At 35.8% G+C, this 15,613-nt stretch overlaps 1 protein-coding gene across 1 annotated transcript in view; it reads left to right on the plus strand.

Annotated features, from left to right (window-relative positions):
• The window catches only part of MCTP1 (multiple C2 and transmembrane domain containing 1), a 599,962-nt gene that overhangs the window by 514,800 nt on the left and 69,549 nt on the right, over positions 1 to 15,613 (plus strand). The window contains exon 13 of the mRNA XM_077138660.1: positions 14,600 to 14,653. Within this exon, the coding sequence (XP_076994775.1) occupies positions 14,600 to 14,653 (54 nt within the window). The remainder of the gene's footprint in view (positions 1 to 14,599; positions 14,654 to 15,613) is intronic.

The following is a 15,613-nucleotide window of genomic DNA, read 5'->3' on the forward strand; positions in this document are numbered from 1 at the left end:
AAAGTTCAAAAGAAGTCATCATTACATCCAACTAAGAAAATTCAGTTCAATTAGGATGAAAACTATAAAAGAGAAAGAAATCAAAATGGACCTCAGTTTTGTTTAGCAAAGGAAGAAAAGAGAAGAATATTTCCATGACATAAGAAGTTGAAAGAAAAAGGAAAATAAATATTGTGAAAGATGAAAAACGCACACATGGGTAAAAATTCTGTCTTCAACAAATTGACTGATCATTGAGATTAATACTAAAATAATAAAGGATTTATTTGTAGGTTTATTATTAATTAAGGAGAGCATTTCTTTTCTTGGAGATCCTTAAGATCACAAGAGCTGAAACCCTCTACCTTTTCCCCCACTCATGGGGCCTGTTCTATCATAATGAAAAAAATCAGATGTACTACTTGCCAAATAAGGTTTGTTGGATTTAATGAGCTGAGCCCATTAAAGACAGTATGAGTCCAACAGGCATTTCTGGGGCTAAAGCTGTAAATGCCAAAGGGTGCGCATGGGAGGAAGAGGTGTGGTCAGTCACCTCGGCTGTTTCCTCATTTGACCTGGTGAAAATAAGCCGTCCTAGGTCTGAATCTATCAGCTCTTGGACCATGACATTAAGTATATAGCATGAAAGTTGTTAGGCTTTTCCGGAGAAAACTATTTAATGTATGCTTCATTCAGAAATGTCTCTGGCATGAAGAGAACATAAAGATAAGAATGTCATACTTTTCTCGTTTAAGCCATCATCCCAAAATCTGGGGAAAACTCTCACCTGGACTATTTGGTTTATACCAAATGACACTTACTGTGAATAGAAATTTTCTTAAATTGAAGAGTTGATTCCAGGAAGTGATCTTTATTTTGGATTTAAAAATTGCTGAGTCCTCATTACATCCTGGGCATTATGTTAAAATGTTGTATTCATTATCTCACCAAGTCTTCCTCCAGGAGAGAGAAGTTGATTGTGCCAGCCCAGCCAGTGGGTTGGGTCCTTCTAAGTGAGGTGACTTCCTGGTCTATTTACCTGTGACCAGCAGGGAACATGCCCATGTGGAAAAAAGATGGCTGCAAGAGTCCTTTCCTATAAGAGGGGAATCAAGTCCTCTGGGGAATAAAGGAAATGGGATGGCCAAGTAAACCAGGCTGTTTATCTGTTTGGCCAGGCATTCTCTATCTGACAAGAATCGTTATTTGTACTTTATATGCAGGGAGACAGGACCAGAGAGTTTAAATAACTCACTCAGAGGTACATGGTTAGAAACTGGCAGAACAGACTGTTTGTCTAAACAGCAAATCCTAGCCACCAGTCTATCACATCTCCTCTTGGTGCTATATTTCAGTGCTCCACAGCTCTTCCTGGGCACCAGAGACATATCTCTCCATAACTTTAGGACAAGTTTCTCCCTTGAGTTACAGAAGAGTAAGTAACGCTCACTCTACCTTCATGTAGACAGATTGATGGAAAGCACTCATCCTCCCAACATCCTCTCTCCTCTCATTCAAGGAAATGGAGTGAATATATGTTAAGCAACTTCTCTGTATCTGGTATCCTGCTAAAACTTTCAGAGACTTCTAAAAATAAAAAGAGGTGTTTTTATTTTTAAAATAACTCTTTCAAGTATATATCCAAATTATTTCCTCCCCATTTTATGAATGAGGAAATTCAAAATCAAAGAGGGTAAATAATGAACCCAAGAATATCAATAGAGTAAGTGAGATATGACTCCAGCTCTGCCCTGTTCTGAAGCCTAGGTGATGTCCTACTTACTCTCCTAGGAGCATCATGTTTGGGTTTATCTTTCCCAGGGGTCTGCTTCCTAAGTGTCCAAAGCCTTACACATCTTCCCAGGTGTTTCCACATTCCTTCCTATGAGGTACGTAGAGACCACCCAACAATTGATGTTGGCCACCTGTTCTATCCCAGGTACCACCATTAATTTAAAAAACATTGGTGACCCAGAGAGCTGCCTTCTATTCTCCTTGCTCAGTGTGGGAGGAGTGAATCAAAGCTGAGAATCTTTCACATTAATGAAGGAAATATTTGAATTTCTTTGATATATGAAAATTCTTCAAGCAGTGTTTTTTAATTATACTTTAAAAGAACACTCATTTTTGCTGTCATGATATTCCTCCCACATAACAATCTCAGTTGCCTAATCAATGGAGGCATTAAAAGACTGAAAAGTAATATAGATCAATGAAATCATTCTCTGACTCATGATATGACTATGACACAAATTGAGCCAGTCTGCCTTGTTAAAATACCTTAGTAAATATGCAAATGTCTTCTAAGCTCCCACAAATTGCAAAGCACTTAACTGTTCTTTTCCCCTTTAGAATGGTCCTGAATATTGTTCTTTTTGTCTTGATTCTGCTCCAATTAGGTCCAGGGCACGTATCTTTAGAAGTAAAGATTCCAGAAAATTTGTAAGGAGTGAATTTTCTTTGCCATCATAAATGCTGTTGATTGGACATTTTAGGATGGTCATTATAAGTCACTAAAGAAACATCTGATTGTTGGACCTGAGTTCCTATAAATCAAGCACTTATTTTCTCAGCCATTGCTCTCAGTTCCAAAGAAGTTTGTGGCAGAATATTTGAATCAAGGGAATAATAAAAAATGAAATCTTCCTAAGAGGATCTGAAGGGGGTAGCCAAAGTTAAGTTTAGACAGGAGGGGACTCCACATGCAACGCACTTTGGATATATAGTTAGACTCCTTACTTCCAAATCAGGCTTTTATCATTCAGAGAAAGTAGCATAGTCCACAAGCCTCTTGCTTATGCAGTTCAGTACCAAAAAAGACCACATACTTGCTCTTAACAGAAGCAGCACTGAGTCATGCCGCCTAAAACACATCTAAAAATGGATGATCACTCTTCCCTTCTTCATGCTTATTTCAACAGCAGTTTTCTCAATTTTTTTTCAGAAGGTCACCAGCTTGCAAAACTCTGAGAAGGATCATGAAAAGAACCAGGCCTTTGGTTTCTCAACACAATCAGTAGCCTAAAGAAGTAAAAACCAATAGCCAATCAGATGTCAGTAGAAATGTACAGCCCCTGTAACCCCTCTCGGAGCTGTTCTCCAACTGCTTAGCTTTGCTCATTACTCACTCACTGTACAGATTGGTGTCCCAACATATTATTGATCACCACCTCATCAGGCTGTAGACATGGACCACCAGGATTTCTGCATTTTTCCCCACTCCTCTCAAGACCCTACCCTGCTACCATCCCCCCTCTCAGGAAGCTTCCCTAAATTCTAGCCCCTGAAGTCCCATGAATTCATCCTCCGTTTAGGTTTGACAGAGAGTACAAGTAGAAATACAGCTTCTCGGTTAAACTGGAATTTCAGACAAGTAACAGCACATACTTGTACTAAAAAATCATTTGTTGTTTATCTGAAATTTCAATTTAACTGGATGTCCTCAATTTTATGTGGCAACTTGGCTCCCTTCCTTTCATTTTTACCTCATAATCTGTAGGAAAGTGATCATTCTGAAATAAAATCCTAATTGTTTTAGTATGCTGTTTTGGTGGTACAACATCTTCAAGCACGGTAGAGAAGATACCTCGTGTACAGTCCTCACCCAAACCACAGCTTTATCTACCCAGCATCCAGCAGGATTCAATTTGCCATTCCTAAATATACTATTTATCTCTTTCCCTGGGACCACTAGCCTTTTTTCTCTGTATCTATGCATGTAAATGTATATATTTGCTTATTATCTCTATTTTGTTTTTTGCAAAAATTGAATCACATTGTATACAATGTTAACTGGCTTACTTTTTATAGTTAGCAATATATTTAGAAGTTTCACCCTTGTTACTAGATAGCCTTCTACCATATGATTTTTAATGTCTGCATGATTTTCATCAATATGGGTATTTTAAAAATATTTCTTCTTAGAAACATTGGCTTCAAATGATTTTGCTGTCTCAAATAATGCTGTAAAGAAAATCCTAAACAAATATTTGGGTATATCTCTGGTAATGTACTTTGGCTTAGCCCCAGAAGGAGAATTTCTGGGTCAGGGTATAGGCATTTTACAGATTTTTTGTGGCTAATGCTAATTTGCCACCCATTGAGGTTTTAACATTTTATACATACCTGCCTGGGTGACCACATCCCCAACTTCCATTCTCACCTTAATCGCTCTCTCCCACTAGCCCATCTCTAATGCTAAACAGGCATTCACACTAAGAAGTTAAGTGACCCTGCCCCTCTGAGTTCCCATACCCCCCCCCAGTGTATTGTAATAAGTGGCTCACTTGTGTGTCTCCCTTACCAGCCTATGATTGTTCTAATTATATCTTCTATTTGTGTATGTAATCCAAGCCCAGAGCAAGATGACTCTGACATAGCAGCTTAATCATTGCTCAAAAAATGTTTGACGAATGAATAAAAATTTTAGCCCCATCTTCCTTTCCAAATAAAGCATTAATGTCTACTCTTCATGCATAATTATTTCAATTTATCAAAAATGTATTGAGTATTTACAGACACTGCCCTAGCTGTTGACCAGAGATGACTATGATGCAATCCTTGCCCAGGACGTTTTCTGGTCTAGTGAGAGAAACAAGCAACTAAATTGAATACATGGGTACAATAGGTGGTGTGATAGAGGTTTGAACATGATATGCTGTGTATGCAAGCAAAAGACTTTTAGATCACCCTGGCTATATATGTGTGTGCTACCTATGTAAAGGAAAGAAGTCTAGCAATTAATCTATGGCCATAGCTCTTATTTCACCCTTTAGTCTGTCCCTTTCATACAATAACTCCATGTTTGCGTTTAATACTTCTTGAGTTTCCTGGCTATCCTTTTCCTCTTGTCAAATTGCAGCCAAACTTAACATTGAAAAGATAGAACTATAGAATGGTAGAGATGAATGTTACCGGTATGTGACATGTTGGTCCGTATAGAGAAAGATGTTAAGGAAAACATTTCTGTTTTTAAAGTCAGTTAACTAAAGGTTCTCCCTCGCTGAAAGGCAAACTTTTCATATTCGGTGAAAGACTTAGAATTCGAAGTTAGTGATAGTTGCCATAGAAGATGCTTAGACTTATCTTCTTATTTTAACCCCCCACCCTCTTCCTGAATCCCTCCCACATTGTTCAGATTCTCCAGAGGTACATAATGAACAAAGAGTTACTTTTTATTCTTATGGAGGATTTCTGCATGGAAATCCAGCTCCTTTTCTACCAAACGAACTGGTTCAGCAACCTTGGAGGAAACTGGAGGGCTCATTTCCATAAACAGCTGATCTCTTATTTGAACTCTAATTGGCCTCTGAAGCCTCAGAGTCCTTGATGAACCAACTTCCTAAAAATCCCTTAATAGCCTCCCATGGATCAAAGAATTCACCATCTAGATGGTTCTCCAAAGTGTCCCACTCACGTATCTAAAAGCCATAACACTCTTGTTTTCATCATCTCTGCTTGCCTTCCAAAGAGGTCTACTCCCACAGTTTTGCCATTTCTGTAAGTTGGGAGTGAGACTTAAGAGATGAGAAAAAAGGATATCCACAGTTTTGTCTCAAAATTCAAGGTAGAGGTGTTATCCCATCTGTTTCTAGTGATTCCTTGTTTGTTCTTTTGAACTGATTTTGCACTAGCCGAACACCCTCCTGTTGGTCGGTAGCCAAACTCCTCAAAACTTTATGGTGAAGGCGGTAGGGCCAACAGAAGCACCTTCCTGCTGACTCATGACCTCATGACTAATTTGCATTGCTAGTCTTGATCGTTAGCACTGTGTGGTGGGTGGTGTTGGCAGAGGGTTTCATCTGATATTTGTGGAGACTTTATTGTCCCTGATTTAGAAAGGTGGCAAGAAATTGCACGACCTCAATTAACAAACTAAATGTGGAAACCAAATGATATGTCTTTATCTGCTTGTGGAAAATGTTTATAAATCAGAACTGTTATTAGGAGTCTGATAACCCTGAGAGTTTCGTATTCACTATTGTTTTTAGCGTTGTATGAAATACTTTTGTCGAGAGTATGCAACTTTAAAACCTTCCTCTATCGTCTACATAGAACTGGAATAGGATGTGTCAGTGACCACACTAAAATACATCTTTGAGGGCATTTTTTGTCATTGTTACTGAACTTAAATGCACCAAAAAGAATATAACTAGGAGACCATATCATATATACAAAATAATTGAATGTTATGGTAGCATTGTTTAAATACGAGGAATCCAGTTCTCCTAAACAAAGATCCCAAGTGAGGTACACTGTCATAAACAATAACAGAAATATCCCAAAAGCAGGTGATGCTACTACCCCCTTCCAGTTGATAGCACTTAAGATTTCAGGCTGTGAAATTAGGATAGTTAGGATTGAATTACAGCCCTTCTATTGTTATCTATATAAGTTTATTCATTCCAGTAAGCCTCAGTTTTCTCATCAACAAAATGAAGACAACAGCTACTTTTTTGGAGTCTTGTGAGGATTAAAAGGACAATTAACAATGCATTAGCCATTTAGTGAATGCTCAAGAAATGACAATTAAGCAACTTATCTTGTATAAAACAGGACATTAATATAAGCCTCTATAAAAGAATTCCCTTGTAAGTCACATTGAAGAAGATGGTTATCCAGGGCCGTTTGTCATTTTTCTCGGTTTTAAGCTTGTAGACAAAAACAGCACCATCGCCACAGTAAGATTCCCTGTGTCCATAATCGTCACCTTGCTATGTATATGGAAGTCTCACAAAAACCAAAATTGTATGTTTATTAATAAAAGACCCTATGAAGAAAGTTGAGCAAAAGTAGCCTTCTTCAGATTGAAGCTTCATGGTAAATGAATTTTACAGAAATACCGTGAATATATGCCTGTTACAGGCCGTATCCATAGATATTTGAAAAAAAAACCAAAACATTTTTCTTGATTATTGTAACACAAATCACCACCATGCACAGTGCATAAAAATAAAGGCCGGCAGCAACGAAAGCTAAGAACAAGGCATTTCCCTGAAACCACCTAGCCCAAAAGCAAAATAGTCCTTTCTGACAGCCTTATCCTAAATATCGGGTAAGAGAAGGGAAAAGGTAAACCCACACCAGCATCTCAGGCCTGGAGACAGGGACTAATTTTAATAAATCAGAATGGAACATGAAAATGTCAACTTAATCAAGCATTTAAATTTTATTAATCAAGCCTAATTTTTATGAGCGCAAATAATCACTGAAGCTGGACAAATTTGTTCTCGATTGCATCAGAAACATAATTTTAATATTTAATGGACTGATGAATTTAAATGGAGAATTATCTTTATGAAACCTGCTCATCATAATTTACCATTAAATGAGAAATAAAGAAAAATCAATATAAATCTTATACAAAGCTTATTTAACTAAATGTTGATACTATAAATATTATAAATGCATTATGCACTAATTTAGCAATCACACAGTACACTAGATAAAGCAGAAATAAGCGGACCAGGCAGGCTTTTCCTAGAATATAGAGCACTGTGTCATATTGTGGGAAGCTCATGCTATAACAGTTATGGAGGTTTTGTATGAGGTTTCATGAGCATTCTTTTCACTCACGTCTGTGTGCTATAATTCACTCTTTGCAGATACTCATTCCAGTCCAAATGTAAAAAAAACCAGTAGGGCTTTCTTTTGCCAGGTGGTTATTCTTTCCAAAACGATAAAAGTATTTTATCATTATTATTTATAGAAAAAGAATATAAGGAAAGAATTGAAGTTTTCTGACTATATAATTTTTTGATATTCAAAACATGCTCCATTTTGAAAGTTAAATTTTCTGACATAATGTTCTCTTGCCTCAAAATATTCTAGTGCAAAAGAAAAGGAAAAATAAAATCAGGTTCTGAATATTTTTTCTACAAATGTATGCCTATTAACCCCATCCTTTCTACTTCCCCCAGCATATTGCTTAAAATAGGAAGTTGCCTGAATTTTTGATGGTGCAGAAGTTCATTAACATTAATTTCCAAGATAAATGATTCTTTTATTTTCTATTTCTATTTAAAGATTTCTGATATTCCAAAAGTGTAGCATTTACCTATAATTCATGTACTAAACTATACATTTACCTGAAAAAGAACTGCTTGCCTATTGCAACTTTTATGACTCTGAACATTTCGGATGCTTTAAATCAAAGTACATTTAGTCAAGATTGGAGAATATGGCAGTTTCAAAAAGGTCATACAGCTCCCTTTTCTTGTAGAAAACAACTCACTCTTCTTTAAAACAGAAAATGTTTTAAAGAGATAATGTGGATGCTTCATCAAACATTTGAAAAATAAACATTTCTAAGGTTTTTCAAGTTTGAAGACATTTAAAATTTGTGCCTTTTTTCTTACAAATTTATGATTCTGTAATGGAAATTTGATTTTAAATAGGGAGCTTAAGTACATAATTTTTTTTTATTTGAACCTTGTATTAAGTACAAAACATTTTTTCTGTGAAAACATTAGTTCTCATAAAACAGATTAGTGGTGAATTATCTTTTAATCTCATTTGCAAAGCACATTAAGCAACTCAATTTTTTTTTACCTTTTGTATACTTTTTTTAACCTTGACAAATAATGTAGTTTCAAAAAAGTATTATTATTTTAAAAATACATTGTAGGTTAATAATTTACCTATTTTCCTCCATTCAAGTAAATTAAAATGTAATATCTTAAAGACAGCCAGCTTAGACTTCTTCCTGCAAGTAAATAAATACAATACATTGTGAAACCTTTAGATGGAGACATAGTTCAAATAAACACTAGAATACTGCTCATTGTGCTTTGTGTTAAGTATAAGAATGAATATTTAAGAATACTGAAAAGATAATATGAAGAGAAATCCATTTAAGATGCTTATACTGATTATATAATTTGTATTAGTTATTGTTTAGCCTTTCTTAATGGAAGGATTTTTCTGCATATTAAGCTCACACTTAAAAAAAATCCTTACATACTCTTGGCCAGTAAAGTACATTTACTGTCTTTGCACCTTACAGCAAAGCATATTATACTGCAAATAAGAATGCTATTGTTGATGATGCAGAATTAGGCTGTATGTAATCAGTGACATGCATCAAAAGTCATCTGATAGCCACATTAAAGCAGCATTTCCTATTAAGAATCAGACTAAATTACAACATAGCACTTCCCAGAATGAGCCAAGGAAATGCATTCTGCTAGAAGAAATAATTGTATTTGAGTGTCTCTGTAAAAATCAGGAAGTCTTTTAACAGTAAGTACTAATGCTTTTCTTTTTAGTCTGCCTTCTTTTGTGTTGCAATATATTCAGCCTCAGTGGCAAGCCTATCACGCTAATTATTATTACATCTAGTGGTTCAGTTATCTTGATGAGTACTGTAGCTGAAGAACTCCAAGGTCATATTCTTAATAGCATGAATCAAACTATGCAACCATCATACATGCAGTTCCTTTTGAGATATACTGGATCTAACAGTATATCCCAGACCTGTTTATGAGCCTTAGGATGCTTATGAACGTGAAATATATGCACAGTTTAACTGAACCATGCATTTTGCAAATGTTCCCTCTCAAAAATCTTGTGAGAAGCAGGTGTCTTCTGGAAATGAGCATAAGTGTACCTGTAATGAACTTATTGACAGGTACTTTCTAGTGATTCAAAATAATCTGAGTAGTTGGATGCACCCTCCCAATCCATAGATACTCATAATTTCATGTTACACTTACACATAAGCTTAAATAGAAATCCATTGGTGCACAATTGCATATTTTGCTTGGTTTATACCTATACATAGTGATGTGAATAAAGTCCACACACCATGTTAAAGAATATTGCTCTCTCCAAATTCCTTGATACCTCTAGTGTGGAAATAGGAATTTAATTTACAATGTATCTTAAATATAAGTATCTATACTCGTTTGGTTGTTTCATGGATACGAAATCAAATACAAAGCTTCTTTTGTGACAATTTTCTTTCTTTAATTTTTTAACATCACAGTTGCACATCTGAACAGCAGTGATCTCTTTAACTTAAATGTGTTGATTTTTCCTAGACTGTTTGAATAAAGCAATTTAATTGTGCAACTGTTCATTCTGAACATAGCAAAACACCCATGTAATTCAAAGATTGTATCCAAAGAAAAAAATAAACATAAGAAAGAAACTGAATGGTTTGGGTCAGCTTTGAAATGTGAGGGTTTTGGCTTTGCAAAACTCAATACTTATAGTACAAGGTTAGAATAACGAAGATTCCTTCAGTCACTTTTTTTTAAAAGAATATAAATAAGTGGAGGGCTTTATTCCTGGGAAAATCATACGGCAAATGTTTTAAGAACTATTCATGTACCTTTTACCCTAAATTGGTATTAAGAAGCAATTGATTTGTTTTGCTGTCGTGATGATTTTAATAATGAAGTTTTCCTGAATGCATTTTTCTTCTTTCTTTCACTGTCTAGCCTTTCTTATCCTGTACCCTTCTGTTTCTCTTCCTTATATCTTTATCTGTCAGAATAATTCTGAACATATTGTCATAAAGCATTTAATTGTACTAGGTTGCAATTAATTAAGTCTTTAATATTAAAAGAGCTCCTATACAACCACATAAGATATATAGATTTTATAGGTTTAATTTTGTTACCTTTTGAAAATGGACTTTTAAAATGTACAGCCACATGCTTTACTTTGTATGTTAATGACAAATGATTCAACAAACATTGAATAGGAAAGAAGAAACATTATACTGTTTAAAATAATGTTATCTACTTATTCTTTGGCTGTAATGTAACTGGCATGCTGCATTTGGGGCTGTCTATGTGTGTTTTTTAAAATGTCATCTTTTTAGTATTACATTCAAGGAATAGTACCAAGAATCAGTTTCTTTCAAGACCTTCCTCCAGTGTGTGGCATATAAGTCTGTGACGAGCGACATTACAGAAGGTCATGTCACTTTTAACTGCTTGCATTACATCTTTCTGATTTCCCTAGTGCCCTTCCTTTGTTTGATTAATACTACTTGCTTTCAAGCAAGGTATCAGAAAGCATAATTTGGAAAGAGAATTCTAAACTCGATCTGAGGTATTCCTCCTCAGAAAAAAGAAACCAACTTTGTAAATGCATCTTTCTAACATATACATTTTTCGTCACTCTTTTCATTCGTGTGTGTGTGTGTGTGTGTGTGTGTGTGTGTGTCCTCAAAGAAATCCTACATATGTATTGTTATTAAATTATTGCTGGCAAATGTTTGGGCAATTAGATTCTGTATACATGAAAACAAACTATGTAGTGCTTATTTGGTTTTATTTGAAGAGGAAAGAGCTAGAATTTGAGCCTAGGATTCGTTTTTAAAATGTGTTTTCCTTAGTTAAGTGTTAAACTCCAGTGTTCTCTTTGTAAATAGCAGGTGTTATTTGAGTTTTCTGGGGAAAGTTGCAATTTTGTGCAGTCATTAAATGCACTTCATTGATATGTGCAGCTTTTTTTTTAAAAAAGCTCGGTTTGCAGTTTCTATATATTCACTGCATTTGGCCAGGGCATATGCTTTAAAGCACAGCTCAGTTTCTGGAACATTCTTTCTCTCCAAACCATCCATTTCACTGGGCCACTAAAGCCTGAAGATTAGTCATGATAGCACCATTTTTGAAATTTTCACCTTATGCATACCAGTCCCTATGTCCCTATATATTTGTCCCTATATATATATGTCATAGTGTCAGTTATTCATAATTAATTTTGTATGGTTTTGTATGAAAAAGAGCACTGAATCATTTGCCCAGGAAAAAAAATTTCGTTGAATTTCCAAAAATTAATGTTTATAGTTAGTAAGTTGATGTTATTTGTGTTTTTAATATCATCCAACATTTTTGAGAGCTTACTTGGATAGAAAAACTGTGCTAAGCACTTTCTATACATGATTTCATTGGATTCTTAAACAGAATGGGGGGATGGGTGCTGTCATCATCTCCATTTTCCAAGACTCCTTAAACATCACCTGAGCAAAATGTAAGAGCAGGCCACGTTTGACGCTGCTTAAAGGCATCAGTAGGAAACTATTATAAATCCTCACTTGTAGATATTTAGGATGAAACGCTAAGAAGGCACTGGAAGAGGGGTACCCTCAGGAGCACTGAAACCCAGCACAAAGGCCTCTGGCTAACACAGCACTTTTCTGTCAAGCCTAAAGGCAAGTGATTGTACTGGGTACTTCTGGCTGTACCTCTGCAGAACAATTGTTCACAGCCAGTTACCCACTGGGGCAGGGTAGAACAATTCAGGTTTTGCAAACAAAAAGCCCAGTTCTGTAAACCATCCGTAAGTCACCCCTGTGCATTAGATCCGCTGCTGATTTGTCAAACACATAAATTAAGCTGTTGGTGTATTTTATTTATATTCAATAAGATTTTGACTTTTTGAGAACTAATTTGAAAATGGTGGAGATTCCCAAAAATCCTAAAATAAAGGTTAAACGTTCATGTTTTATAGCTCCAGGCCAATATTTGAAAGCATTTTGAATACTTGCTTTTATTAATCTGCATCATATATTAGATATGTCTTTCCAGGGGAACTAGTTTAGTTCTGTGGGATCAATGATGGGCACTTAGCCAAAAAAGGTGTTCATTATGGGTTTATTTACAGGTGCAAAAGAATAGTATTCATTTAACTTTCCTTGAAACATTTGATCTGTGACACTGAATGGATAATCTTAGCAAACCAAAACATTAATTAATTTAGGCAGAAACCAATCATAAAAAAGTTTGTGAGGGTGAGGTGAATTCTTTTGATACAACACAATGTACTGGAATATTGTGGCAGCTTTTCCTTTTTAGACCTCCATAACAAATTGCCAGGTTTGAAATAGCTTGACATGTATCACCTCAATTATACATTGTCATTGTTTGCTGTATATTTGTGATGTGCATATGTCAAATTTGAGGAAATTAAAAGTCAACATGAAAGGTTATCTGATAGACCCCATTTAAATTCTATTGGATTGTAAGCCTCTTGAGGGCTGATATGTGAATAGATTAAGTATCTGTGTGCTCTTCATCCTTGTATTCCTATGGATTTAGTACTATGTGCCTTGGACAGGGAGTTTATAATAAATGCTTATTGAATTTTGAATATTGTTAGAGACAATGTCAAGAGTCCTTTCTTGCTGAGGCTGAATTGTTTTATATGTCTTAAGTATAAGCTCCTACCAGATATTGGATACAACACTTTGTGCTACTATGGTGCTTTGAAATTCTTACAATTAGTAGAAGATTTAAAGTATGATTTTAAGTTAGGAACAACCTCCCAGGATATCAGTTGCTTTTAGTTACATTTGCTTTTTGAGACTAGAAGATTGTGTTTAAAATCGGTAAATACCTTTAGAATATTTGAGAATAACTATTAGGAATAACCCAGAGCCCTGACATGTTATTTCAATTTACATAACTATTTGAATAATAAAGTCTTATTTATTGACGTTTTCATTCATAGCATCTTTCTGCCTATCATAAAGCCGCATGAAAGAAGGATTGGTGTCTTTTTGTTCTAATATCACAGGCTTTGGGAGAAAGGTTTGATAAATATTGATATTTGAAAACCATGATTCTGTTGTTTCTATCTTGAGATAGGGATTCATACTGGATAAAAAAAATTACAAGAATAAAAAGTATACTAAATGGGCGGTGCGACAGTGGCTCAGTGGCACAGTTCTCACCTGCCATGCCACAGACCTGGGTTCGTTTCCTGGTGCCTGCCCATTTAAAAAAAAAAAAAATATATATATATATATATATATATATATATATATATTAAATGGCATAAGTACAATCCTAAATTGGCATTTATATGAATCATAATCCATCCCAAAAGTTTCTCAAATTTTGGTTTCCAGGGAGTATGTGTGCATGTGTGCATGCACGCATGCATGCGCGCGCGTGTGTGTGTAGGTGTATGAGATCACAAAGAAACATCAGAAATGGATAAGTTCCATTTTTAATGCCAGCAGTTACATATTGATCGAGGCAAGCCATGCTCATAATATAATTCTTAAGTAAAATCACAGAGAATTTAAATTTGGAATTGCAAATAATCCACAAAATCAGAAAGTGATACAGAGATGACAGTCACGAGTTGACTTTACCCACAAGAATTGTAATTTGAGCCAACAAAGATAATGTTGGTTTTATGCCACAGACCACCAGCATGAATCGATTGACAGACAGATTTGTATCTTGGAGTTTGGTGAAAAGTAAATTAGAAATAGCAGAGCCGTTTTTAATGCTTTGTTATCTAGCTCTAAATTTAAAGGGCCTGATTAACATAAACAGCAGAATATATAGAAAGGAAATTTCCTGGTTTCAAGAACCCCCCGCCCCCAAATAATGTTAGTTTACCTTATGCATATTTCAAATTCTTTAAGTTGTCACAGAGCATTTTACACATTTAGAGTATTCCTGATTGGAATCCAGTTTCCTGGTTTTGATCAATTAAAGGCATAGAATTTTCCTAAGCCCTATTTCTAGATCGCATATTCTGTCTCAGTGCTTCTGTTTCAAATACTAATGAAGTTTTCGTTTCCAAAGGTTTGAAATGACAGAACAAAATTTTCTCCTTTAAGATCACGACGACTTTTGGTTTCTGTCTGCAGGTAGTGGAGGACATGCTAGAGGACGAGGAAGAAGAAGATGACAAAGATGACAAGGTAATTATCTTTCCCAGCACTTGGGTACCTGGGGATGGGAAAATGTAGACATGACACTGTTTTCACAGACAGTTAAAAAAAAAAAAAAAAGGAGTTGAAGTGTTTTGAGTCCAGAAAATTTGACAGTGTTGTTTATCATCCTCACAATGCCACTGAATGTTGCAAAGAGGGAGAGAGGGCTATAAATCCTCTTCGTTTTTGTCCAGAGCTGGGTCAAATATTTTTCTGCCAGGAACAAAAAATAATAATTCAGCTTGTCTGGAACTTGATAGCTTTCGTGAAGATAACGGCAGTGACAACTGTTTTTGAAGGGCAAAAATTTGTCCTATCTTGAGTATTACAAATCGGGCTACACTTTGGGGGAAGGAGAAAGTAAATAAATAAATAAATAAATAAATAAATAGGTCAATTGCCGCCTGCATGATGATTTGGACGTCGATATTGTCGTCTGTAATTTTCAAAGACTTGCTCAGCAAAGAATACATGAGTGTGGAGTGGTCCAGAGGACATTTAAATAACCCCACAGTGTTCACTGCCATTGCCCACATTTGAAATGGGCCCTGGCTCCTTAGTCAGGAAAGCCTGTTCAGAGAGGCTCGTATTTCAATTGTTGGTTGGCCTGGGGATGGTTAGTGCAGTAAATAACAGCCAGTTTCTGGGACTGCTTGGAATGGTGGTCCCCTGGGGAGAGGGGACAACCAGAGGGAGGAAATTAGAATGACCTTGCCCCATCGCCGCGGCAGCTAGGAGGGGAAGGACAGCTTTCTGTGGCAAGGAGAAGAGGGATGCTGGCGTATCATCATCTTTGGGCATTTCTAGACATAAAATATGAAAGTCCTAGGGTGGGATTGAGAGGGGGGAGAGAGACTATCATGAGCTATTTCCACATTGTTTGGTGTATAAAACCCGATTTTGCCCTTCTCTGGGATCTGTCTGACTTCTGTTGTAGTAAAGCAAGGA

This window comes from Tamandua tetradactyla, chromosome 21 (assembly GCF_023851605.1).
Source record: "Tamandua tetradactyla isolate mTamTet1 chromosome 21, mTamTet1.pri, whole genome shotgun sequence".
Taxonomy (NCBI): Eukaryota; Metazoa; Chordata; class Mammalia; order Pilosa; family Myrmecophagidae; genus Tamandua; species Tamandua tetradactyla.